Source organism: Dromiciops gliroides, chromosome 4 (assembly GCF_019393635.1).
Source record: "Dromiciops gliroides isolate mDroGli1 chromosome 4, mDroGli1.pri, whole genome shotgun sequence".
Classification (NCBI taxonomy): Eukaryota; Metazoa; Chordata; class Mammalia; order Microbiotheria; family Microbiotheriidae; genus Dromiciops; species Dromiciops gliroides.
The window spans coordinates 217,635,681-217,663,608 of NC_057864.1; the positions used below are offsets into that span (position 1 = coordinate 217,635,681).

The following is a 27,928-nucleotide window of genomic DNA, read 5'->3' on the forward strand; positions in this document are numbered from 1 at the left end:
CAAGTCACTTAACCCCAATTGCCTTACTAAAAAAAAAAAAACCAAACAAAACCAAACAAAAACAAAAGTGTATTAAAAAGACATATGAGTCATCATAAAAAAGCTAAGCAGGCCTCCAAATAACCCTAAGTTAGCAACACAGACACCCATGATTGGAAAATCTATTGAACCAGTTAGAGAAATGGATTTCTTTATGAGTTTTCTTCTCTCTCCAAAAGGGAAAAGGATCAAACAGATCAGTGTCCCTCTAGTTAGGACCAGCTGATGAGAAACTGTTCTGCCACTGACAAAGACACAGGGATGTCCAGGATCTGAAAAAGCACAATACAACTGAGATCAGAAACAAGGAATACTCACATAGCAACTAAGAGAAAAGAGCGCTCATGATGAAGACACAGATGGGTAAGAACCCAAACTTCCCAGTTAACCATACTGCCTCAGTTTACTCATCAGTTCAAAAGGATATCACTTCTCCCTGTAGGGACTTAAAAACAAACAAACAAACAAAAAAACTAGACCTGTGATTTCATAAGTGTGAGTAAACTTCTTCTGCCAATGTACATTAGCACTTGTTCTACCACTCTGGGTCTCAGAATTACCTGGGCCACCAAGACGTTAAATAACTTGCCCAAGGTCACACAGTCAGTATGTGTTAGAGGTGGAATTTCCACCAAGGTCTTCCAGATTTCAAATCACTATGCTAATATGCCTCCCTTTAAGAATTTGTCATTGCTAATTATTGTACTGCTTTAAAAATAAGGTTCTAACCATTTCTAATGTTGCACAAGCATCGATGTCACTATCCTAGGGAGTCTAGGAGAAAGATTAGCAAGCACTTCAATAAAAACAGCCGTTGGTTATAGGGAGGCCATATTTTCTTCACTCCCCACCCCAGGGACTAAAGATGCAAGTTAAATGTTTTCCCAGCACATAGTAAACACTACAGGGTTTCCTGATTGCCTCTTTGATGGAGTGTTAAAGCTTTCACAGGCCAAGCTTAGAAAAGGTTTCTTTTCTTTTCTTTTCTTTTTTTTAGTGAGGCAATTGGGGTTAAGTGACTTGCCCAGGGTCACACAGCTAGTAAGTGTTAAGCGTCTGAGACCGGACCTGAACTCAGGTACTCCTGACTCCAGGGCCGGTGCTCTATCCACTGCACCACCTAGCTGCCCCTTAGCAAAGGTTTCTAAGGGTGGCTATCAAGCATGGCAATTTGATGTTATTTTATCCTCCCTCTTCCTATTCTGATGGGAAATCTCAGCAGAATATTGATAAGCTTTCCTTCAACCCAAGGAAACTAACCCCTCTACAACTACTCTTTTTACCATTATTATTTGGAATCAATTCTCTTGCCTGGGTATCAGTGTTGTAGGAAAAGTTGAAGACTGGGACACCATTGGAGACAACCTGATGGGGGCTGCTGCTCACACCTAGGACAGTCACTTTTCTCAATTTCAGGCTGGTGCCCTCACTGGTCACTTGTATCAGGTCATTCAGAATGACATTCTGTTTCAAACAAAAGAGGAAGATAAAAGTATTGATGGTATGGGGAGGTGGTTCGTAACCAGAGAATTATGGAGTCAATATACCTGATTCAAATCTAAGATTCACCACTTACTAGTTTTCTTTCTTTTCTTTTCTTTTTTTTGGGGGTGGGCAATGAGGGTTAAGTGACTTGCCCAGGGTCACACAGCTAGTAAGTGTTAAGTGTCTGAGAGCAGATTTGAACTCAGGTCCTCCTGAATCCAGGGCCGGTGCTTTATCCACTGTGCCACCTAGCTGCCTCACCACTTACTAGTGACAGTGAGGAAATCACTTAGCTTCCCTAAGGATGTTTTCTTCTCTGTATAACAGGGGGAATAATGCTTGCCTGGACCTCACCTGGCTGTTATGGGGGAAATGGTTTATAAAGTACAATCTCAACTAAAATGGTGGGCCAAATCTCCAGGATGTTCAACCACAAAGTCAAGTATCTCAGGTTGCTTGGTGTTTCCTCTTCTTAGAAACATATTCTGTTTTTCTTTAGGGTAAGCCTTCTATGCTGCTACTATTAAAATGAGAAACCTAATCTCAGACACCTTAAGTTACTGCTGTTAGGATGGGTACCCTCTTCTGATACTTGGTCAATCAATTCCATGTTACGATTAGACTTGAGAGTACCTCCCCAACCCCCAACTCCTGGCTTCTACCTCTGCAACTGCCTGTTTTCAGCTCCAAGGACTCACTCACATTGTTAGCCAGGAACATGATTTGGGTATAGCGACCCCATTCCAGTGTCCCGAGGGTCTCCCCATCATCCCAGAACAGTTCCCCTTGGGCCATGCCACTTGGCGTTAAGGCCACAAGCAGGGTCATTGGCTTATTGCGGGACTCTGTAGTGGTGAGGCCAGGATCCTGGTTATGGGGACAAGAGAGAGACACTTCATAAGATGCTTGGGACACACTGCAATTCACCAGGACTCAAAAAGGAAAACCTACAGGACATGCAAGATCAGAGACATTAGACTTGTTCTGCTAGACTCCAAAAAGCCCAACTAGGAGCAATCGGGTAGAAGAATAGCAACCTAAGGACAACCTTTCTAACAAGCATAGCAGCTGTCTCAAAGTAGAACTGGATGCTTGGGAAGCAGTGGGTTCCACTTAACCATCTTTAGGCAAAGGCTGGATATAGAGAGAATTCTTACTTCGGGTACAGATTAGACTAGATAGCTTCTGAGGTCCTTTTCAATTCTGAGATACTGGCAGAGTTGAATATGCACAATGCCTGCCTGGCAGATAGTAAATACTTAATAAATGATTTTTTTTTTTTAAGGCAATGGGGGTTAAGTGACTTGCCCAGGGTCACACAGCTAGTAAGTATCAAGTGTCTGAGGCCAGATTTGAACTCAGGTACTCCCGAATCCAGGGCCGGTGCTTTAACCACTGCGCCATCTAGCTGTCCAATAAATGATTTTTTTATTAGGTTTTGAGACTGACCTCACCTCTGCCTCTATCTCCTATCCATGCTTCCTACAAAACAGGCTGGGGAGACTCTATTAGGTCAGTACCTGCAGCTTCCAAGGACTCAGGTTCCTGCTGTTTCCTTCCTTCTCCTACCCCACCCCTTCATCTCTATAAAAATGCAAAACAATATAGGTTCTCCTATGGGCTATCAGGCAAATGACTAACTGCTCTCTGGTTTAGTCCCACACTGGACTGGCCATGATACCCTCCAACAGTGAAATCAACTTGAGGGAATGAGAACCAACACCATCAGGGGGCGACAGCTTAGGGGAAACACCATTAGTTGGACAGAATGTCTAGTTCAATTTCTTAGGCAAAGTAGGGGTGGAAAGTGATTTCATAGCAGTCCTGGCGATGGATAAATAGACCAACTAAATTAGAACCTTTTTTGCACCTGTAGTGGAAGGATATACCCAGCCCGGAGGTGAACATTGATCACTCCTAGTGGTGCAGGCAGGGTGAACCACTCCCCTTTGCTATGGATGATGGAGCCATTGAGAGCAGGAGACGAAGGAGACAGGTCAGTAAGGGGCTCCATTGGTACCTGGGGAGACAGAAATTAAGTCAACAAGGGGCTTAAGCACTGACAAAGTCCTTGACTCTATCAGGAACTCATCTGATTTTCTCCCTGCCTCTGAGGGGAGAGACCAAGTGCACAGTGTCTAAGTCCAGAATGGGATGTGAGGACAATGCCTCCTGCTGGAAGCTATGCTTACTGTAGTTTTCAGGTCAAGACTTCAGTGAAGGAGCACAAAGGACTAATATGTCTTTCCCGAAGTAGAGGAAAATGCTAATAACTCATGCTTTCAGGGATCCCATTGTCCATCTGGCAAATGTGATAGGACATCCCATCTTCCTGACTTGTGAGTGAAATGCCCACAGGAACCATACAAGTTTTTAAAGATAACACATTCACCTCCAAAAGTGGGTACCATGTGCCTGAGGGAAAGTAGCCATTTACTTCGATCTTTCCAACTTCAAGCACTGGGGTAATAAGGAGGGCTTCCCCCCACAGGAACTGGCGGTCCAGTGTCCAGGTGTTGCGGTCCAAGGAAAACCTACAAAAATGACATGTCCAAGTGGCATATTGGGGAAGAGAAGTATTGCACGAACCAGGAAAACTGTGGGTTCTGTCCACTAGGTAGTATGTGATTATCCATATCTTACAAATGAGGAGACTGGGTCTCAAACAGGAGAAATAACTTGTCCATGGTGGCCCGGCTAATTAGCAGCAAGTTGGAAAATGATTTCCTGAGTCCTAGTCTAGGTTTTTTTCCTACTAGACCATACTAAGTTTAATCAATTTGAGGTAAGTCAGCTTAAACTCTCAAGAAAATCAAGACTTAGAAAGGGAGAGATTGCAGAAATAGGATCTTACAAATCAGGGGAGTTGGGATGAAGTGGCAGCATATGGTAGAGTCTCTTAGGCCAAAGTTAACTTTGGGGCACTGAGGCTGTGCCCAATGTAGGAGGAAAGGGGAAAATGGCTTATAGGTGTGATGTGTGTGTGTGTGTGTGTGTGTGTGTGTGTTAGGCTACAGTGGTTTTTTTTGGTGAGGCAATTGGGGTTAAGTGACTTGCCCAGGGTCACACAGCTAGTAAGTGTTAAGTGTCTGAGGCCGGATTTGAACTCAGGTCCTCCTGACTCCAGGGCTGGTGCTCTATCCACTGCACCACCTAACTGCCCCGACAGGCTTCATTTTAAAATCCTACATCTAACTAAGTGAAAAAAGCAATGAAAATGTGGAAATTGGAGTCTTATGTGAACTGATACAGAAGAGAGAAACAATAAATGTGACTAAAAAAATATAAACAAAAACAATGATCAAACATAGCTGTTCCATACCAACTGCCTTTAAAATTTCATCTTTAAGGAAACACAGTTGCCTCCAGTGGTGGAGGAACAAGGACAGCAAGTGCACTAGTGTCTGCAGGGTTAAATCCAGTTGCTCTGTCAGGTGGGCTTTAAAAAAAAAATCTTTTTCTTTGTTACAGAGAAGAATTTGATGCAGGGGAGGTATGTTGGAGAGTGAATGTACTGCAATAAAACCCAAAAGGCAGCAATCAGTGGATAAAAGGGGGTCAAGATATCCCATGGTTCTAGGGGGAGGCCTAACGGGATGAGGAATCTGAAAAGTCCTTGCTTTTTGCAGCTCTGCTTTCCTGTTTCACTGATTCTTCTTAATAAATGTTTGTAAATGACATCTAATGCCTTTTACCTGCTCATTCAATGGTTTGTCAGTGATGCCACTCATGTCTTAACAAAGCCATCCACACCAGCTGCTTGCTATGCCATGACTGACCTTATGACACCGTTCCCAGGAACAAGCCATGCTGTAAAATGGTCATCAACTCTACTAAACAAGAGAAGGAACCTAATACAAGGCAATGGAGCTCCAGAACCTGGGACTGCCTTGAAATCAGGGTCACACACAGCCTATCCCCAAACTCCTCTCAGGAAGACTTACTCCAAAAACAGGGGCCGAGCCACGGTCTCTCCGCGAGAATGGGCTTTGTGGAACAGGGTATAGAGATAGGGCAGGAGCATGTAGCGCAAGGTAAAGGCTCTCCTCATAGCCTGCTGAGCCTCTTCACTGAACACATATGGCTCCTGGGGCTGTAAAGGAGGAAGCAGTGAGAGGCAGGCATGATCCCTCTGGCCCTAAGTCTTTCTTTCTTTCTTTCTTTTTTTTTTTTTTTGCAGGGCTATGGGGGTTAAGTGACTTGTCCAGGGTCACACAGCTAGTCAAGTGTCTGAGGCCAGATTTGAACTCAGGTACTCCTGAATCCAGGGCCGGTGCTTTATCCACTGCGCTACCTAGCTGCCCCTGGCCCTAAGTCTTATTGACACATCTGTCCCAGAGCTTTCCCTGGATGGTGGGGATGCCTCAGATCCCAGGCTCCAGGCAGAGACAAATTACTTAAAGAGCCGTAGGAGTCCCTGGAGGTAAGAAGAGATGGTGGTCAGGCTATGTTTACTTATTTGTCTTTTTGTACAATTAACTCAGCACCCAAAGTCCTCCAGCTTCCCCAAGCTGAGTATCACCAGTAGAGAATCCTCCCTCCAGAGAAAGTTGCCAGATGCTGTCACCCAGTCACACTTCCCCACTATAGACAGGAAGCTAGAGCCACGTACCTCTAGCCAAGTAAGAACCTTCTCTAGCTCATTTTAAAGATGAGGAAACTAAGGCAAACAAGGTTAAGTGACTTGCCCAGGGTTGCACAAAAAAAATAAGTTTCTGAGGTTAGATTTGAACTCATGAAGATGAGTTTTCCTGACTTCAGGCCCAACACTCTACCCACTGTGCCACCTAGCTGCCCCTATACTCCTTACCTGGTTATATCTGTCATTGTGGTTCCGCATGAAGGGATAGAAGGCCCCCAGCTGGGTCCATCGCACACATAATTCTTCTGAAGTATTGCCCAAGAAGCCACAGATGTCTGCTCCCACTAAAGGTATTCCATACATGTTAAAGAGTAGCACCTCTAGAGAATGAGAGGAGAAAAAAGCAAAGATAGGCTCCCAGAGTTGTTAAAGAAAGAACCGATTCATCCCCAAGGATTCCCATCTTACACTGTCTCTCTACCCCCCCACCCCCATTCACAAAAGGCCCTTAATGAATGTTTATCTAATGAATTAATACTTATTGAGACCTGTAAAATGAACCAATCCCCAAAGAGATCTGCAAAGAAAGACAAAGTATGATCTCTTTCTCTCTCTCCCTTCCATTCCCCCCATATCTCTCAACAACCCCTTCACTAATAAGATAACCTGTCCTTTGTAGATAGATGACTTACAGTCAGTAATACAGAAGATAGAAGGGTCATGAGTCATTTTTAGTCAGAACTGGCTTCCTTTGCAAACTATGATATTTGCTTGTGAAATGGATGGTCAGAATGAAGGACATACACAGTAAATATGAAGCTAACTATTCAGAAATTACATCTATGACCCTGGGCTTCTAAGTACCTATTTTCTTTGTTGTTCATTAGCTGTTAGAGTTGTATCTAACTCTTTGTGACCATTTGGAGTTTTCTTGGTAAAGATACTGGAGTGGTTTGATATTTCCTTCTCCAGCTCATTTTGCAGATGAGGAAACTGAGGCAAACAAGGTTAAGTGACCTGTCCAGGGTCACACAGCTAATAAATGACTGAGGCCAGTTTTGAACTCAGGAAGATGAGTCCAAGCCTGTTACTCTAAGTACTATGGCGCCACCTAGTGCCAACCTATTTTCTAACCTCTACATTAAGTAAAACCTGAGCGCTCTTGGGACTTTGGGGTGGAATCCATAAGGCAGCATCACAGCATGACGATGACAGTAGAGCCTGGTCACTCGCCACCACCATTATTCAGCTACTGAAGGTCACTGTCCCAGTCCTGGCCCCTTCTGGGAATTAGGTATAAAGACCTTTCATTGAAATCTACTGCTACTCATGAAGGCTGAGTCTGTTTTGCCCTATGTCCCGAAACAACCAAGAAAACAAAACCACTTTGGCTGTCTCTTACCACAAAACAGTCAGGTAGGTACAAACATTCTGCTGCCCAAGGACCAAAGCTACTTACCCAGCTTAGGAAGGGCTTGGAGTTTCCAACCCTCTTTGGGACTGGGTTTGCAGATTCACTCTGCCCTGTGATAACAACAAATCAACTAAGGGGGAAAAAAAAACCCTCAACTCTCCAATACTGCCAAGTACGCAGGGAGGCAGAATCTGTAGCCTATCCTGCTACACCAAAGCATCAGAGAAAAAACACAATACTTCGCGCATCCATAACCATAATGCATCTCAACACTAGTCCTTTCACCCAAGGACCAGAACCTCAGACTCAGACACCAGACCTGACCAGGAGACAAGTTCACACTCCATATGGGGTCACTCTCTGGGTCCTTTACGTAGTAAATAGTGACAAAAACATTGGTTGAATTGAATAGAACAGTTTAGCAGGATCCAGAGCTGGTAGCAATACCAATTTCTTGGCCCTGGTGTGCCAATAGTTGTGGCTGAAAAATGAGATGAAATAGATGGAAAGGAAAGATCTAAGAAGAAAGGATTGATTTCTTATCCTTTTCCTTCTAGGAATTCCTCCAGCAGCAACAATTTGGAAGAAGCATCAGTAATAACCCAGGCCTGGTTTGCTCTATTATAATATCCCATCTCCAGGAAGGAATGGAGCAAAGCTGTTAGTTACGTCTTCTGGAAAGGTCCAAGCAAACTTTGATATGGCTGGAAATGCCAGCTCTTTGTGTTTATCATAAAAGTATTATTACAGTTACAAAGTAGTGGGCTGGGAATTAGAAAGGATGCATTAAATTTTTAGTCAAAATAATAACTAATTAGTGGCATGACTTGGAGCAAGTCATTTCATCTGTCTGGGCCCCATTTGTAAAAGGAGGGCTATGAACCAGAGGATGTCTAATCTGTCTTCCAGAGCTAACATTCTGTGACGCCATCACAATAATGAACAACATGTATATAACGTGTAAATCTTTTAGCTCATTTTTAAAAAATCTCAATGTTCCTGGGAGGTAGAGCAGGCAGGGAGTGGCTCAGGGAATAAAACACTAGAAGTGGAGTCGGGAAGACAAGTTCAAATCCAGCCTCAGACATTTACTAGCTGTGTGACCCTGGGCAAGTCACCTAACCTCTGCCTCAGTTTCCTCATATACAAAATGAGAATAACAATAGCACTCCCCTTCCAGGATTGTTGGACCAAAGGAGGTAATATGTGTAAAGCACTTTGCAAACCTTTAAGCACTACATAAATGCTCACTATTATTATGGGTACCTTCCCATTTAAGAAAAAATTAAAAAAATTTTTATTATTTTACCATTTAAAAATTGTTAACCAATAGCAACCAACATATGTATATAGCAACTTAAGCTTTGCAAAGCATTTTCCTCAGAAACCCCAATGAGGAGGCAGTTCAAATAGTAATGTCCACATTGTACAGATGAAGAAGGCCCAGAGAGAAGGTTATACAAACCTCTTAAGGCAAGAGGTGGGAGGTGGGAGGCCCTGGACCTCTGGGCTCCAGGCCCATTCTTTTTCCGATTATGTCATGCCATACATCCCTTATTCTTGTTTAAGGGGAGAAATGAAATCTCAATTCAATAGGTATTTATTGAATGCCTATATGAAAGGCACTATATGAAACTGAGGTTAAATGACTCACCCAAGGTCACACAGAGGATTACAAACTAGAGCCCAGGTCTTTGGAATTTCAGTACCCATGGGGGACCTTGTGCCTCAGATAGCCCCAGCCTATACCACCTCCACAGAGTTCTTGGTTCTCCAGTCTTTCTTGAACTGGTCAGGCTGGCATTGTGGCTCTTCAGAGTCAAAACAGAGTCCAGATGCAGGGCACAACCAAGCACTCAAGGATGTAGGGGTGGAAAGCAAGCATGGGAGAGGTCCTCTCTCCTCTGTGGGAAGGGCCAGCTTTGGGTCAGAATTAGAGCTATATTAGAAGATGAGGGTCAGGGACCTGCTTGCTGAAGCATCAAACAGAGAAAAACTGAGAGAAGTGTTCAGTCAGACTAGGAGCTAAGAGAATCAAGTGAGAGAGATTTTAGACAGATTCTTAGATGGTGATCCAGGGAAAGACAGATGAAAATTCCCAGTTTCCAGGTATTATCTCATTGGAATCTCAAGATAACCTTATGTGTTGGTGACAGCCAAACTAAGATTGTAATGATGCTTTCCACAATGTGGTTTTGATAACCCTTTTTACAATATATATTATAATAGAGAGAGAGGTCTGTAGGTGTCATACCACTGCTAGGGCACTGGACTTGGAGATAAGAAAACCTGAGCTTGAATTCTGTCTTTGACACTGGGTAAGTACTTAACCACTCCCAGACTTAATTTCCTGATCTGTTAAATGGGAATAATGATGGCACCTAACTCACAGGATTGTTCTTAGGATCAAAAGAGATATCATGTAAAGTACTTTGCAAACCATGAGAGCTATGTCATTGTTAGCTATTATTATTATTATTATTATTATTATTATTATTATTATTATTATTATTATTTTTGCAGGGCAATGAGGGTTAAGTGACTTGCCCACAGTCACACAGCTAGTAAGTATTAAGTGTCTGAGGCCGCATTTGAACTCAGGTTCTCCTGAATCCAGGGCCAGTGCTTTATTCACTATGCCACCTAGCTGCCCCCTAGTATTATTATTTTGTTTTGTTTTTTGTGGGGCAATGAGAGTTAAGTGATTTGCCCAGGGTCACACAGCTAGTCAGTGTCAAGTGTCTGAGGCCAAACCTGAACTCAGTTCCTCCTGAATCCAGGGCCAGTGCTTCATCCACTCTGCTACCCAGCTGCCCCCTAGCTATTATTATTAGTTATAACACAGAGATAAGAGCCTATGATCCTACATCTATTATTAAGATTTTTTTTTTTTTGGTGAGGCAATTGGGGTTAAGTGACTTGCCCAGGGTCACACAGCTAGTTAGTGTTGTGTCTGAGGCCGGATTTGAACTCAGGTCCTCCTGACTTCAGGGCCGATGCCACTAGCTGCCCCTATTATTCACTGTGCCACCTAGCTGCCCCTATTATTAGGATTTTTAAAACCACAGACACTACTTTTTCATTTTAATGAACTAACTTTACTTGCTAGGGAATGCATCAAGGGAAGCAAAAGCTCTATTGCTTTTTCACAAAAAGCACATTTCTCACAACCATTTCCTTGTACAAAAATCAGTTATTTAAAGATAATGAGAATTCATTAGGCTACTGTTAGGGAATACTAATGGTTTGTTCTACTGCTTACCTATGCAATTTCTTGCCTGTTGCTATTTTTTATCTCTTACCTCTAAAGTACAACAATCTCCCCTTGTTAAAAAAAAATTACTATCATGCCCATAGCCACCCAAATTAAGTAGTTTTTTTAAAAAAATAATACCTTTGTTCCTAAAGATGATAATTCTTTGCATCCTGGGCAGAGATAGGAAAAATCAGAAGTTCTGCTCAGACTTGCTTGGCATCCCACCTAGCCAATCACTTTCCTAGAATCTCTGGGAACTGAGAATTGAAACATCATTGACATGCCTCAAAGATAGAACCGTCTCTGTACAGATAGAGAAAGCTCATGAGCCTTCTTTATTGCTACCATGATTCTGTCCCCTGGAGGCTTCCATCCACCAGGACAGCAGGATCTTATCTCAGACTAGAGGCCTCTGTGCTGCTCAGATAACAATGGAGACCCATCAGGTGAATTGCATGTCCTGCCCCCTTGCATGTGGGGAATTGCCCCTCTTTCTCAGCTGATCTGAGACTTTGGGCCTCTGTGCTTCCCAGAGAACTGGCAGAAAACTTAAGAACCAGAGGAAACAGAGAAATCTTGTTCTATCTCTAACTCTTCCAAGACCTCTGCCAGCCTTCAATAAATGTATGAAGACACATAAGCTAGATGTGGTAGTTAGGTGATTGCAAAATCACTCATGTAGGAGTAATTGCTGCTAAATGTAGGGCATAATTTAGACAAAAGAATCTAATTAATTGATCTCTCAATTATTATTACAAACCCCAAAGTAATCCTAACCCAACTGGTGAGTTAGTACAATGGGTATAATTGTCTCCAATTTACAGATGAGGAAAACGAGGCATGGCAGGTTGAGGGCCCTCCCTAGAGTTACATGACTATTAAGTGCCCAAGGTAGGTTTTGAACACAGATCTTGACTCCAACTCTAGTGTCTCTGCCACACCGACTTTCAAACTGGGCCAAACTTTTCCCCCTCCTGAAGTCAGGTCCCTCCTGCTGGGGTTGAGGCATGAGGGTTCCGTCGGTAGCCCACAACCTGACCTATGCCCATTACCCAAGTTTCAGCAGATACTGTGATTGCAGAAAGACTTTTAAGGGGGTTACTCCCCAGGGTGTGGAACAGACAGGATTACAATGTGGGAGTGAGGGGATGCTACTGATCAGAGGCAACACTGGCCACAATGGTGGGCAAGAGTACAAAGGTTTCTTTGCTTCATGTATCCACTAGTGATGTGGTCCCTGGAATCCCTATTCAAGATCTAAAAAGTGCCCACCAATCTGGCTGCCTTCCTTCTGCCTTGGCCCTGGCAGATCCTTCCCTCCCTACAGCTATGATTCACTTGCCTCTGCTCCAGCATTTGTCCCTGGGAGGGGACCAAGGGAAGGGTGAGAACTGTTACCATGCTCTTGCCTGTGCCTGACAACTGTATCCTTCCAAACTAAGTAAACCTATTCTTTTATAACCCCTTGCTTGAGTCAGTACCCCAAGACTGAGGTTGGTATGGCTAATGGCAAGCTCTTACAAGAGCTCCCCAGGAAAGTCCCTTGGCCCCTTACCTGGCACAGAGTAGTACAGCTGTTCCCAGTTGCTAAACACATCTCCTGTCCAGTGGCCAGCATAGTGGCCATGACCAGCAAAAGTAGATCGAGATATCACAAAGGGTCGCTTCCCCCGAATCTTCACCAGGGCACTGTGAAGCAAGAGGTGTGTTTGAGAGAGGGGATTCCACTTTATTCCTAGAACCTCCCTCTGTGACTCTGAGTATGAATCAATCTACCTGAAATCTAAAGTCTAGAACTTGGATGTTATAGGCTGAGTCCATTAAGATTCTTACCTTATCTCTCCCCATAATTCATTCCCAAATTCAGGACAATGCCACTGACAGAAATACAGGTAACCTCAGCCTAAGGTACACTGGTGGCATGGAGGATGTAGGCATTTTTAGGGTTAAGTTAGTTGTATCCTAGGTAGGCAAGTGTCTCTCATGGTATTTTCCATACATGTAGGGAATATCTAAATTCAGTGTTAGAAGAAGTCATAGCTATGGTTCAGTTCAATCTCTGATCCCATGCATAATTCATCCTCTACAACATTCCTACATGTGTTAACTTGAGTAACACTGAGTCATCCTACTTCATGGCCTGATTAGCCAGGCAGTTCAATTTTTCAATTTTTTAGAAAATATAGACCTATCACTTTCCCAACCGAGCTGACAATCCTGCTGAACCAGCAGGTAGAGCTTTCCAGCCTGAGGCAAGGGGCTGGTAGACAGCACTGCCCACTTCTCTTAACCCTAGGAGTTTTGTGGATGACCTTCTGCCAAGCCACTACTTATGGTATTAAAGGGAGAATGAAGAAGCAGAGAAGGGAGGTGGGGAAGAGAGGGGTTGGGGGGGATATCTATTTCACTTACTCATGGGAGGCAATGGCTTCAGTCAGTCCATATAAAGAGTGAAGATTGTAGTGGGAAGACAAGTACTGATGGCTAGAGGCACAGAGGGTTGCTGCCCTGAGGGTACCTCCAATCACACCTGGAGTGAAAAATGGAAAAGCTAAAGGATTCCATATTTCCTGTACCTCATAAACTGGGCCTAGTCCAAACTCCTGCCACCTTTGGTTTTGGTAAAAGCTGAGCCCAAGTCCTTTTTCTATTTAGGATTTTGTTGTGGTTGTTCAGTTGTTTTAGTCACATTCAATTCTTCATATCTTGGCAAAGATACTGAAGCCATTTCCTTCTCCAGCTCATTTGACAGATGAGGAAACTAAGGAAAACGGGGTTAAGTGACTTGCCCAGGGTCATACAGCTAGTAATTATCTTGAGGCTGGATTTGAACTCAGGTCTTCTTGACGCCAGGCCTGGTGCTCTATCCACTGTGCCACCTAGTTGCCTTCACTCAGGAATTAATACCTACGAAAAATACACTCTGTAGATGAGCAGTTTAAAGCTCTCACCCACCTTTCCTAGCTGTCTCACCTCTGGTGACTCACTCACTCACTCAGACCATTCTCTATAACTACCCAGGTTATCCAATGCTGGTTAAACTGAACTAGGCTGGCAGCTGTGGGAAGGAGTGAATAAGAAATGACCGTGACTGAAATGACCAAACAACAACAATTTGACAGGAGGATAGGGCCTGGGGACCTAAGGAAGCTCAGTTGGGGCAGGGAGGGAAGAGGATTACCTGGCACATAGGGAGGATTTTCTAGCTCATTGTTGGGGCAACCTTCCACGGAGCCTTTTACAAAGTTAGATGGCTCATTCATGTCCTGGAAAGAAAGAACGGCTGTAGGAAGGACCAAAACAGCAACCCAGGAATGGGGAGGTGAGGAGGAGGATCAGGGAGTGTGTAGGGCCTGGCTTTAACTAATGCAGACACTAGTGCAATTAGCAGTTGAGAGCAGTGAGGGAGGTGGAAAAGGAGAAAAGGTCAGGCCACTTACAATCCACATGCCATCAAAGGGGACTTGAGTGTGGAATTCCTCCACCATGTCATACCACCAGTCCTGGGTCTGGGGGTTGGTGAAATCAGGGAAAGCGGTTTCCCCAGGCCAAACCTGGAAAGGAGAAGTGAGAGAGAGAATGGGAGGTGCTCCAAGTCTTGGCTCCTTTGATGGGAGTCAGGCCCTCAAGTCTTCAACTGCATCCTGCTTGGGAGGAGCTTCAACATTTCATTCAAAGGCAACATCTAGGTCAGCACAGCACAGCTCAGCCTCCAACCTCAGGAATAAAAGCCCCAACCCCTTCCAACAGCACCGTGTCACTCATACCGGCCTGGGCAGGGACCTTATTCTTCTTATAGCCTCAGCAGCATCTGCCACAGTGCCTCCTATATAGGAAGGGCTTAATAAGTCTCACAAGGCACGATATAATTATAGCTATTATGCATTTACTACTGTAAGGCTTGTGAAGCTCTTTATATGCTATGTCATTTAATTTGGTCCTCACAACAACCTTATGAAAGAACTGTTATTATTGTCCCCATTTTGCAGATGAGGAAACTGAGGCAGGGAGCAATTATGTGACTGGCCCAAGGTTATGCAGCAAGTGCCTAAAGCAGGATTTGAATTTAGGTCTTTCTGACCAAACCCTGAACTCTACCCACTGCCTGTACAGACTGCTTGGAAGTTAGCTGGATCTCTGAGCTGGGAATGCAGAGCAGAAGTTCTCCCACACTCTGCAGTTCTCATGAAGTTATTTCATCCACCGGGTACCCTGGCTTGTGATGTATCCTGAACATGGTAGTTCACTTGACTGCTCGACCTGCCATCTTTTTTTGGGGGGTGAGGCAATTGGGGTTAAGTGACGTGCCTAGGGTCACACAGGTAGTAATTGTTAAGTGTCTGAGGCAGGATTTGAACTCAGGTCCTCCTGAATCCAGGTACTGTATCCATTGCACCACCTAGCTGCCCCTCAACCTTTCATTTTTAAAGGGCTATGCAGTCTCCTTAAAGGAAGGGACAGGGGCAGGTAGATGGTACAGTGGATAAAGCACCGGTCCTGGATTCAGAAGGACCTCAGTTCAAATCCAGCCTCAGACACTTGACACTTACTAGCTGTGTGACCCTGAGCAAGTCATTTGACCCTCATTGCTCCACAAAAACAAAAGGGACAGAGTAACATAAAATGAGGCACTACAGGCTTAGAGAGGAAAAGTCATTCACTCCAGTCATATAGCAGAGAAAAGAGTTCAGTCTCTGGGCCTGGACTTAGTTACCTTTCCAAATATCTCCCCTTCAAGAATGGATCCTCTGTACTAGGGGACCAGGGTTGTTTGCTACATGCTGGAAGTGATCCAGATTTCCACATTGCGTCATTTTGGTTATAAGCAGTAATATCTAAATATTCTGGCCTTCTTTCTATACCACGATACCCCTTCCCATTGACCCTAAACTTCTATGTTCTATTCCATTGCTGCCCCCATTCCAGCTTTCACCTTCCCAATCAGAGGCTGCCCCGTCTCATTGGTGATGAACACTCCTCTCTTCAGGCCTTCATCATAAGGTCTGTAGCTCCCTGGGGTACCAGAGCTGCTGATGGCTGGATCCTGATGGAGATAGAGAGAGGGGGGCTCATTTCATATGAATGTGATGAAGATCGGTCAGAAGCCTTCACATTGTTCCCTTGGAGAATTGGTCTCCCCAAACCATTTCCCATTCCTTCTGAAATGGCAGCCTTTGTTAAATCACAACTCAGGAGGGCCCAACACCATGACTTGCCTCCCAGGCTCAAGGTCCTTGAAAGATCCCATTCTTCTCAAGTAGTCACTGAAGCCATGCTGCATTTATTCAAACACCATTGAGGGGTAGTAATGGCGGTTGGCCTTCTCATTTGATCTCTACAGCAACCCTAATTATTCCCATTTTACATAGGAGAAAACTGAACAGGGGGTGAAAATTACTCGCTCAGAGTCTCACAGCTAATAAATATTACAGACAGGATCTGAACTCTGGTCTCTCCACTGTGCCATCTTGCCTGTTCCTCCTGACCAGAGACAGCAAATTAATTATAATCATAATGAGAAACCTGAGGTCTGAAGCAGAGAGATAACTCCACATATAACAGCCAGAGCCAGAGCCCGAGCCCGAGCCCCTTGACATCAGGCCAGTGTTGAGATTCTTGGCTCTGGGTGACTCATCATCAGTTCATCTGCCCTGTCATCAACATTGTTACCAGCATATTGTGCCAGAGTCACCAGTAACAACCCAAGGTTGGGGGCAGAGGGCAATTAAAAGGAGAGAGATGGTATTGGGGAGCTATACCTCCATCAATTTCTGCATTATCCAGTGATTTAAAAAACTCTCCTTGGGGGCAGCTAGGTGGCACAGTGGATGAGGCACCGGCCCTGGATTCAGGAGTACCTGAGTTCAAATCCGGCCTCAGACACTTAACACTTACTAGCTGTGTGACCCTGGGCAAGTCACTTGACCCCAATTGCCTTACCAAAAAAAACCCCCAAAAACAAAAAACAAAAAACAGCTCTCCTTTTCTCCATTACTCATTCTTCATTACTCTATTCTCCATTAGAAAGGAGAAAAGAGAAGAGTACATGTTGATACTAATGTGATACTCTGATAAAAAACTCAGTGGTATGAAAAGGCTGAAATGATTTGCTAACATGAGGTATTGGAGACACCAGAGATTTCATCAGTCTAGATAATCAAAAGTTGTATTACAGCATATACATAAGACTACTTCCTGAAAAGTTATGTGTAAAGTCAAGATACTATATATATTCTTTAAATATTATTTGAATGACAGTATCTTGACCTGTATGTATAAGTGCTGAGGATGAGGCACTGAGGGAGGGAGTAGTAGCTATCAGGAGAAGAGACAGAACTCACCACAAGCATGATGTACCGCCTGCCACTCTCATGAAACTCCTGCACCATGGCTGGATAGTCCCAGAAGTTGTCCTTGTTGAAAGTGAAGTCCCTCCCAGCATCCATATAATCTAGGTCATTCCACTGGACATCCTACAGCAAAACCAGGGTGGTCCAGTTTGCTGGGGGTGTTAGTAAAACAATTTCCCAGTCTTGTATTACCTCTACTGCCACCAACCTACCTCTGGGGTTCCTATGAGTTCCTTATCATCTTTTCTTTCTATCCCAAGATACCCCTGGGAACCCAACAGAGGACTTACCAGGGGAAAGTTAGCCGCTGTCATGTTCTTTACCACCTGTCGGGTGACAGTGGTGGAGAAGTAGCCCCATCGGCACAGGTGGAAGCCCAGACCCCAGTAAGGCGGCATAAATGGGTATCCTGCAAACCAATATCAAAACGTCACTGAATCTGGCCAGCTCAGTGGTACAGTAGATAGAAAGGAGAGAAGAGCAGGAGACTGAAGACTTCCCCTTCAAGTCTTTCCACTCTGCACTGTGTATTAGCTTGAACATTCTATAAGCCTGTTCCCTCGACTACATTTCACAGGACACATGTCTTGTCTTTAGGACCAAAGGACAGTCAAGGGTAGAAGTGTAATGTTTCTAGACTCTTCAGGTTATGCTGAATGAACCCCCAAAAGACCAAGTTTCCCTTTGCCCTTGATGATGAGTGATAGACAGCTAGGTCACTCTGAGGCCCCATTTTCACAGCTTACTGGGTGCAACAATAAAGGAACTAAAAATACCCCATACCCAGTGTTAGACCTCTTATGGATGCTGGAACCTCCCGTCTACCTATAGTCTCCTGATCTGTGCTGGAGGAAGATGGAGGACCCACAATGACTATTCCCATTGGACTTTTATAAAAAAGGACTGGGGGAAAATTTTTTTTTTAATTAAAAAAAAAAAAAGAAAGAAAAAGGACTGGGTAAGACAAGGAGCCTAGAAAGAAGGTCCTACCAATAACTTCCAAGTACTGCTGAACCACATTCTTTGGTTCTGGTCCCAGGAAGACGTAGAAGTCCAGTATGCCCCCTATTGTCCTCCAGGTCAGGGCAGGTCTCGGCTGTAATACTACATCTGTAAAGGAAAGCAGTCTTGGGGATTTTGGAGGCACCAGGAGACCACAGTCCCCCAGAGGGGAAGAGTCTCCTCTTCACATCTTATATCTTAGGCTTCATGCCCCATGGTTCTTCTGAAACAATGATCATCACCTCCCTCATGTATGCACTCTTTTGAGGAGAAAGGCAGAAATACAGAAAATGGAAAGACGAGAGGATGATTTGGATTTCATGGCTTGGTGGTCTGTTGGGTAGCTGATTTTATTTGCTCTTTTCCTGGATGGGGATGAAATAATATTGGTGGGGAGCTAGGTGGCACAGTGGATAAATCACCAGCCCTGATTCAGGAGGACCTGAGTTCAAATCTGGCTTCAGACACTTGATACTTAACTAGCTGTGTAACCCTGGGCAAGTCACTTAAAACCCTCCTTGCCCTGCAAAAAAAAAGAAAAAAAGGAAGAAAGAAAAAAAGAATGTCAGTTCCTTGAACACTTCCTCTACTTCTGGGTGGAAGGGGATCCCCATGCAAGAGTATACAAATGATACTGAGCAACACAAGACAAGGACCTTCTTTATAAATGCCCTGAGTGGCAGCTAGGTGGTTGCAGTGGATAGAGCACCGGCCTGGATTCAGGAGGACCTGAGTTCAAATAACGGCCTCAGACACTTGACATTTTACTAGCTGTGTGGACCCTGGGCAAGTCCACTTAACCCCAATTACCTCACCCCCCAAAATGCCCTGAAGCATTTTATACATATACCTCTTATTGATCTTCAACTTCATAAGGCAGCTAGCTGGAACAGGGAGCTTACATCCAATTGATAAAAGAAAATGGGCCACAGAGGAATGAGCTAGTCAATAAGAACAGTGATGGGGTTAGGAAGAGAAGCCAAGAAATAGAACTCCTGCTCCAATATACCAGGAACACTACTAAGGAGTGACTAGGCATACAATTCTAAGTTTGTCCCACCCAAAGACAGACAGGCCATGGGTACAATGAAAAGGTTTCTGGCTATGGACCTGAATTTGAGTTCCAACTCTGCTACTTAAAGCCTGTTTGACCTTCTTAGTTTCTTCATCTGTAAAACTGGTGGTGGTGGACGGGGGGAGGGTTGGACTGGACCAGTTATTAATCTTTTTTGGGTTACAGATTCATTTGGCAATCTGGTAAAATCTATGGACCCCTCTGCCAGAATAATGTTTTTAAATGCATGAGATACGTAGGATTACAAAGGAAACCAACCATACTGAAATAGCTTTCATAATGTAAAAAAACATATCCCAAAACCCCTCAGAACTCACAAATATGGACCATATGTTAAGAATCCTTGGACTAAATAATCTGAAGCCCTTTCCAGTTCTAAATGCATGATTTTACAAAAAGCCCTCGATTACTTACCCATGGCATTGCTGTTCAACAGGAAGACCCCATGGGCCAGCCCTCCATCCTCTAGACATAGGTAGAAAGGGTGGGAACCATAGAGATTGGCCTCAGGCTAGGATGGGGGAAGAAGTTGCCAATATAGTTCTCACCTAACCAAATTCTGCTGAATCCTGAATCCCATCTCCTCCCCCTCAACTAATTAGAAAAGTGAATGTGATGACTACTTCACCAAATGTATCTATACTTTCATGAGATATATGGGCAATGTACTTGTTTAATAACAAGAAATCAATGTAGACTCGGGTATACAGTATCTATTATAAAGAGTTCCTTCCTGGTCTCTGGAAACTTATTAAGAATCTCTCATTTGCTCTAAGTGCATAACAAAGGCTTCTTGGTGGAGGTGATGATGGAAGCCTTGCTTCCTGGCCACTGAGGCTGTTTCTGATTCTGAAGGATAGAGTGATTTGACCCTACCACCTCCCAAATTCCAGCAGTATTATTAAAGGGTCAAGGAAGAAGTTTCCACTTAGGTTCTGGCTAAGTACAGGATGCAGGAGATAGAGCTATGTACCCATTTGTATGGCCAAATTTGGGGAGGGGATTGAGGTGGGGTGGGTTGGTGAAGTGTAAGTTGGATACAAGCCAACATGGAAGTTGAAAGGGCTCACCATCAGACCCCAATAAGATGACATAAATGCCTAGCTTACAAAACAAAACCCTCTGGGTGTCTGGAGAGAGAAAAAGAAAGGACAATGGGATTGGAAAAGGATTTCCTCTACAAATCCTCTAATTAAATGCAGCATTAATAGATGCGTCGTTTCTAGGAGATGGAGATGGTTGCTCCACTCTTCCGTGTCAAATCAAATACTTAAACAAGTATCCTGAAGGGCTATCAGATAGAGGAGGTACAGATAGCCTTGTTCTTGCAGAAAGGCAGATTTTAGAATCAATTCCTACTGTGTGGGAAGCACTGTGCTAGATCCTGGAATACAAGATCCCTGCTTACTTCCTAACAATTAGAACTATTCAAAAGTAGAATGGAAGGACTTCAACAGGCATTGGGTTCCCATCACCAATGGATGGCCACTTGTGAAGGACATGTTCAGGAACAGCTTAGACTATATGACCTCTGAGAAGGGGTATATATTTTTCACCAGACAAAGTAGTCTATGACACACACAAAAAATCTCAGCTCCAGTGAAAGGAAGAGGAACTGATTCTACTCAGTCATTCCCATCAAGTACTCTTGAACCACACCCAGCTGTGCCCTCTGAGGGCTGGTGTGAGACAGCCAACATTATCCTTTGGACTCCTGCTGTTTTGTTAGAGTCAAAGTAGAATGACCTCTTAGATTTTACCAGAGTTAGCATGGTACACAAATACTGGATGGGGAAATGTGTGGCTAGCTAATAGCTCACGTGAAAGAAAGCAGAGGTTTTTAGGGGACTGCAAACTCAATTTAAGTCAACAGTGAGATATAATAACCCCAAAACATGTGATCTTAAGTTTAGAGAAGCATGGTGTTTACAAGTCATTGAGCAATAGACATTTTCTCTCTCCTTCCCCTGCTGTCCTCTGGTCAAACTGAAAAAAAGAAAAAGGAAAAGGAAAAAATCTTTCCTTTCATAACCCTCCCCATTTACCACAGGTGCCATGTCTCTATTCCAGAAGGTGATCTTGGTCCAGTTGGTGCTGAGTATCAGGGGGGCCTGGTGTTCCCCAAGGCCAGCGATGTAGTGGGAGGGGAGAGAGGTAGTAATCTGGAGAAACTGGTCAGCAAAGAACAGGGGAGCAATGGTTGTATTCATCCTGCCAGGGAGAGACGAAGATTTTCTATTAAGCCATTTGATCCACAGGGAATCTCAAGGAAAACAGGAATGTGAGAATGATCTACACATTGGAGGAAATGTTCCCGAAGGGGTCAATTTAGGTGTGCCCTGGGGTCTATCAGGGAAGCACTCTATCTATCCTTTTTCTAAAAATAAGAGAACAGCAGTAGCCTGAGTCATGGGACACTGCACAGGACTCTGACGTTGGGGGTATGTGGCAGGCTTTTTGGGGCAAGTTGTTCCACTTTGCCCATATATACTTTGGATAGGCCACATCCTCCCCAGTAGAGCAAACTACAGATGACTCTGTGATAGAAGTCATACTTGGTCAAGCACAATGCCTCACTTACCATGACTGAAGCAAAAGCTGGAGGGGGTCACAGAGGTAACAGTGACCACAGTCTATGAAGACTCTGCTATGTGTCTTGGTTGTCGAACCCCCATATAACATTAGAGAGTCAAGCAGTCCTATTTATTATTAAGCTAGAAAATAGGACTTGTTGAGAGTGCTAGCTTTAAAGAGAAGTGATCGAGGTGACAGCTGTTCTCCCTTCTGGCTGGCTTCTTCTGTGGCTCTGTCCAGAAACAAGGAACTGGACATAATGACTTCTCTGAGAACTCAATAAACCCCAGAATCCACAAGGCTTATTCCCAGGACAAAAACATGTCACGAGAAGATATCAGTCAACAACAACAACAAAAATAACAAACTGAGCAGAGACTTGAGAGGAGAAAGAGAATGGGAAAGCACAGCCAGCTATTTCTGCCTAAGAGGATGAGGAATGTTTGTCTATGGCTGTCCTTATTACTGTGCTATGCCCATTTAGTAGAAGGAGGATACCTGTTCTTCTCTTGTCTTTTTTCCCTCTCCTATATGCAGAGGCCTCCCTCAACCAAAAAAAGAGTCACAGAATCTAGCATTTAAACTATGTGCTCAGAGGGAGGAACACAATCTGGCAGTTGCAGAGTAGGTTTGAGACAAAGGCACAGTTGAGATAGCAGACATACAAAGTACAAATATAGAAAGACAGTCATTTGAGGCCACAAGTGGCTTTGAGGAGCATAACTTTTGGCAGAAGAGAAGAAAGCTAGCTATGGACTCAAGAGAGGCCTCTTCCTGGCTAGATAGGAAAGCTGCAAAGAGGAGCAAATCCTGATATACCATCTGAGCAATCCAGCCCACAGAAACATTTAGCCCCAGCAGAGAATTTGCAAGGATCCCACCACCAGCTAAGAAAGGGCATCATGACCTGGTTGTTCTAAAGCTGTCAGTTGCCTTGGCCACAGATGTTCCTACATGTGAGCCTTATCACTACAATACTCTCTACAGACATTGTATTTTGTGGGAGACTGGACCCCTGGTTTCTGGGGAGGAGTGTTTTACAGCTACTATTATTTATTAGGACATTTACTGAGATAAATAACTTTGCCAGGGGCTGTGTCCATTGACTATTAATGCAAAAGCCACCAATTGAGGAATAACACCAATTGAGCTGTAATAACAGTAGTAGGTACCTACAGGATTCCTCTCTCTCCTCCCCAGAAGGGACTCTAGGGATTCAAACTGTGAGTTTGAGTACAAGTCAACTAATTATCCCAGAATGAGTGTTACACTGGAAAGAATCTATGGGAAGATTGTGAACTTGTGCCTTCAATTCTCAGACACTTCTGGCACTAAAGAGAGGACCCTTATGCTTCTGACACTTCTGCAATGGCTGTCCCAGTAGAAGTGGTAATGACAACAATAACCTGACATTCATATTAGTCTTGGAGGTCTGCGAAGCACTTTCGTCATCAACTCTATGAAGTAGGTATTGTAAGTATTATTATCCCACATATTGTGGATAGAGTACTGGGCCTGCAGTTAGAAAGGCCTGAGTTCAAATTCCACCTCAAATACATACCAGCTGTGTGACCCTAGGCAAGACACTTAGCCTCTGTCTGCCTCAGTTTCCTCAATTATAAAATGGGGATGATAACAACACCTCACTCACAGGGTTGTTTGAGGATCAAATGAGACCATATTTGTAAAATGCTTAGCACAGTGCCTGGCACATAGTACGCACTTGATAAATGTTTATTCCCTGCCCTCTTTGTAATCCCTATTTTACAAATGCAAAAAACTGAGTATCTCAGAGGCTAAGTCCATGGTCATTTGTTGTTGTTGTTGTTGAGTCATTTAGTTGTGTCTCATTATATATGATCCCATTTGGGGTTTTCTTGGCAAATACATGGTTTGCCAAAGGAATGGTTTGCCATTTCCTTCTTCAGCTCTTTTTTTTTTTTAAGTGAGGCAATTGGGGTTAAGTGACTTGCCCAAGGTCACACGGCTAGTAAGTGTGTTAAGTGTCTGAGGCTGGATTTGAATTCAGGTATTCCTGACTCCAAGGCCAGTGCTCTATCCACTGTACCATCTAGCTGCCCCCTCAGCTCATTTTACATATGAGGAAACTGAAGCAAACAGGGTTAAGGGACTTGTCCAAGGTCACACAGCTAGGAAGTATCTGAGGCCAGATTTTAACTCAGAAGGATGAGTGTTCCTGACTCCAGGCCCAGTGCTCTTTACTATGCCACCTAGCTGCCCATGGTCATATAGTTATTAAATATCTGAGCTAGGATTCAGCCCCATGTCTAGACTTCTCTGAGCCTTAGTACTTCATCCATAAAATGAGGATATTGAACTAGATGACCCTTCAGATCCCTTCTAGTTAGAAATCTTATCATCACAACTCCAAAGTCCAGCACTACCCACTACACCATACTACCTCTCACACTCCTAGGTCTGGAGTCAGGAAGAGACAAATGAATACTCACACCACCATTCCATTTGACTTCCTCGATATAACCAAACCAAAGGGATCGTTCTCAAATTCCACACTGTAGAGCTGAGAAGGAGCCCTGCTATTGACTTTAGGGGTTTCCATGGGAACCTCATAACGTTGATTGGCAGGATCTTTGATCTGGGAGAAAATGAAAGAGGAATTGTTGAGTGCAATTCACAGACTCACTGATGAGCAGGGAGATACACAGTGCTATTCTCTAAACCAGTATGTCTACTCTACCCCAAACCTGACAGTGGATTTGAGCTTCCACCTACTGTAAAATGCAGTCGGCTTTCTGTCTCCATCTGGACCTCCAAATGCAGTGTTAGGATGTCTTTAGGGAAAAAGGTAGGTCCTGCACGAGTCAGAGTAGCAGTGTAGCCTGTCCTCGTGGTGGTGAGGTTCTCCAGTTTGTAGCTTGGGTAACTGGGTGGGAAGAAGCACCACGGCTGCCATATCCGAGAGAATCCCTGCTGAGCCACTGGGACATAGCAGCAGCCTCGGGCCTCACACTGCTCTTGAGTGAGGGTCTTTTCTGGAGCACAGTCAAAGCGGTAATCAGGGGAGATGTTACACTGCAAAGGAGCTCCAGCAGGGCTTCTAGGAGGCCCCTGATGGGGCTGGGCCCAGGGCTTCCCTGTGGCTTCCTGGCCAGCTCTGTAGATGCCCTGTTGTGCTGAGGAGATGTCTCTTTGTTCTCTGGGAAGCACAAGTGATACATGGAAGAAGGAAGCCCCCAGGAGAGTAGTGATCACTAAGACAGCAGCAGCACGGCCTCCTAGAATCAGCCAGCACAAGTGCCAGGGACGTGGCATCCCTTCCACAGCCATGACCTACACTTGAGATGGCTATGCTGTTTGTAGATCCAGTTCTAGCCTGTTGAGATAGAGAATTAATGAATATTTGAGAGTGTGAAGGGGCTAAGGAAAACTCAAAGGAAATTAAGATTGATTCAATAATTACTAATCCATAGGCATTTTCTTGGTATCTCAGGCCATTTACCAAACATTGACTCATTATTTCTCCTAGACAAAGATGCTAGTTGTCTTGACTTTCCATAATGAGCAAATGAAGAAACAGAATAATGTTTAATATGTTATTTATATTTTAATAACATTTATATATAGTGCTTTAAAGTTTGCAAAAATACTTACCAAATATGAGCTTAACAAGGACTCTCTGAGATACGCATAACTTCTATTTTACAAATGAAGATGCTAAAATTCAAAGAGATTTTATTACTAGTCATATACCTTATTAAGTGATATTCTGACAATAATAACACCTACTTTACAGGGTTGTTATAAAATGCTCTATAAACCTTAAAGGATATAAGCTGCTGCTGCTGCTGCTGCTGCTGCTACTGTTAGTGCTACTACTGCTACTGCTGTTATTGTTACTATTACTGTTACAACTATGGCTGCTACTGCTACTGTTACTGTTATACCACCACCACCACCACCACCACCACCACTACTACTACTACTACTACTACTACTACTACTACTGCTATTGCTGCTGCTGCTAGTGTTATTTTGATTCCAAACTTTTCCCTCACTGTTTCCAGAGCCCTTTCTGTATCAGGTTGATAACGTGGAACAAAGCTTCTTAAAATGTGGGTCACAACCCCATTTGGGGTTGTGAAAATTTTGGTAACAGTAAAAGGTCATGTATACCTATTTTATATACCTATATACTTGGGGGGGGGGGTGGCATGTAAGAATTTCTCAGGCAAAAAATGGGTCACTGTTCTAGAAGACAGTGAAAAGGTGCACTCCGGGCATTGGTGCAAAGATGATGCAGTTGATAGAAGCCTACTATGAAGAACAGCAAGTGGTTGTAATGTATAATATTAATTATTATGGATTGGGGGATGGGAAGGGAGGTTAATGTGAAATTACTTTGGAAAGGAAAGCTGGGGCCAGATTTTGAAGGCTTTAAATATTAAACAGGAGTCTGTGTATGATCTGAGACTAGGGAAGAGAGAATCAAGTACTGGAGGTTCATACTGGAGCAAGGGAGAGACCTCCATCAATGGATATTTATGAAGCACTTATGTGTACATCTACAGTGAAGAGACAAAAGGAGCTTACAATTTAATGAACAAGAAGCAAACAAGCATGTGTTCTTGGGCCATGTCCAATTCTTTGTGACCCCACTTGGAGTTTACTTGGCAAAGATACTGGAGTGGTTTGCCATTTCCTTACTGGTAAGGAAATTGATGCAAACAGGATTAAGTAGTCCGCCCAGGATCATATAGTTAGTCTGAGGCTCGATTTGAACTCATCTTCCTGACTTCAGGCCCTGCACTCTATAGAAAAAAAGAAATTAAGAAAGAAAGAAGAGATAGGGAGTCACTGGAGTTTATTGAGTGGGGAGGGACGTGTCCTTTAGGAAAATCACTTTAGTGGCTGGATAGAGGATGGACTGGAGGGGACTGAGGGAGAGAAGATAAGAGACTAGTAGCCCCACTGGGCTACTGCAATAGCCCAGGCCCTAAACCAGTGGTGGCAGAGTCAGAGGAGAGAATGTGGCCTTAATTGAGAGAGGTTGCAAAGGCGAAAATGACAGGCTTCTGCTACAGCTTGGATATGGGTGACGGTGAGGTATCAAGGATGACTCCTGGGTTGAGTCTGAGGGACTGGGAAGATGGTATTGCCCACTACAGTAACAGGGAAGTTAGGAGGGGGGAAGGGGAGGGGGGGAAAATGAGTTCGGTTTTAGTGAGTTTCAACATCCAGTTCGAGATGCCTGAGAGGCAGGCAGAGATGTGAGATTAGAGGTTACCAGAGAGAGTGGGGCAGGAAAGGTAGATGTGGTCAGAGCCATATTTTAGGTACAGCATGTTGGCTATCAGCGATTAGTGTTAGGGATTCGGGGAGATAGGAGGCAGAGTTTATTAGGAAATTATGGCAGAAGCACCCCCAAGCAGTGGAAGGAGGGCAATGGATGGGTGGGGGAGGGTGGAAGTGCGGACAGTGGGCAGAAACAAAGAAGTCTAGCGCAGGGCTCATTCTCTTCCCCCTACACCCAGAGACCCCCGTCCCAATTCTTCATACCTGACTGGTCCCGGAGCTCTGCACCCGGGTACCCACCCGGAACTCCTCTAACCTTACTTAGAGATGTCTCCCCGAGCTCTCCCCGAGGGCAGCCCCGCCCCTCTAGAGTCCAAGCCCACCACGTGACCCAGACGAGGCCTTGGCTCCTCTTTCCACGCTCCTCCCCTCGCCTCCCCCCGCCTACGTGACGAACGGCGGGCCACCGCAGGTCTGGTCACGCGCAGTCTCGACCACCTCGAGGAGGGAGGCGTATGCCTGGGTTCCTCTCTCGCCCCCTCGTAGCCACCCCGCGTTCCACTGTCCTCCCTGCAGCTGTCTACACCGTGCACGGAGGTGTGGCCGAAGGCCTCAAACACCCCTAACTCCCCGTTAGTGCTGCCTCTTCTGCCCCGCTACCCTCCCCCATCTCCTGGGCCCTCCTCTCCGGGACTTTTTATACCAGAGACCTGGAGATGTCCGTGCGGGTGGCGACGGCCTAGAGCCTCTAGGCCTGGGCTTCTGAGACCTTTCCGCTTCCTGCCTCAGCTATTCCTTGATTTGTAGGCTTCCTCCTTTAATAAGGGAGCGTGTCTACGCAGAGAAGGGATTAAAAACAACATGGGGGAAGGAGGAA

The 27,928-nt window shown here is 44.4% G+C and overlaps 1 protein-coding gene across 5 annotated transcripts; it reads right to left on the bottom strand.

The window, feature by feature from the left end:
• On the bottom strand, positions 1-27,928 carry GAA (alpha glucosidase). Of its 5 annotated transcripts, none has more exons than XM_043963936.1 (21): positions 27,762-27,928; positions 25,411-25,473; positions 24,532-25,132; positions 24,249-24,394; positions 21,249-21,414; positions 19,618-19,714; positions 18,117-18,236; positions 17,417-17,535; positions 17,118-17,249; positions 15,710-15,820; positions 14,217-14,330; positions 13,958-14,042; positions 13,189-13,306; positions 12,332-12,465; positions 6,335-6,486; positions 5,469-5,617; positions 3,917-4,058; positions 3,395-3,544; positions 2,227-2,391; positions 1,351-1,503; positions 1-311 (listed from the first exon to the last, which is right to left on the bottom strand). In XM_043963936.1, the coding sequence occupies exons 3-21, from the start codon at positions 25,084-25,086 to the stop codon at positions 252-254; spliced, it is 2,868 nt and encodes a 955-aa protein (XP_043819871.1). In that variant the 5' UTR covers positions 25,087-25,132; positions 25,411-25,473; positions 27,762-27,928; the 3' UTR covers positions 1-251. The 5 variants fall into 5 exon arrangements, with proteins under 5 accessions (XP_043819871.1, XP_043819873.1, XP_043819874.1 ...); XM_043963938.1 differs by having other exon boundaries at positions 27,755-27,928; XM_043963939.1 differs by lacking the exon at positions 27,762-27,928 and adding an exon at positions 27,550-27,701.

Excerpts from the sequence above, each read along its gene's own strand:
- GAA (XM_043963936.1), bottom strand. The coding sequence starts at position 25,086 with ATGGCTGTGGAAGGGATGCCACGTCCCTGGCACTTGTGCTGGCTGATT. Across the intron at positions 17,536-18,116 it reads GCAGTACTTGGAAGTTATTG|GATACCCATTTATGCCGCCT; the intron begins GTAGGACCTTCT and ends ATTGGTTTGCAG. Across the intron at positions 6,487-12,331 it reads GCTGTACTACTCTGTGCCAG|AGGTGCTACTCTTTAACATG; the intron begins GTAAGGGGCCAA and ends CTCATTCTCTAG.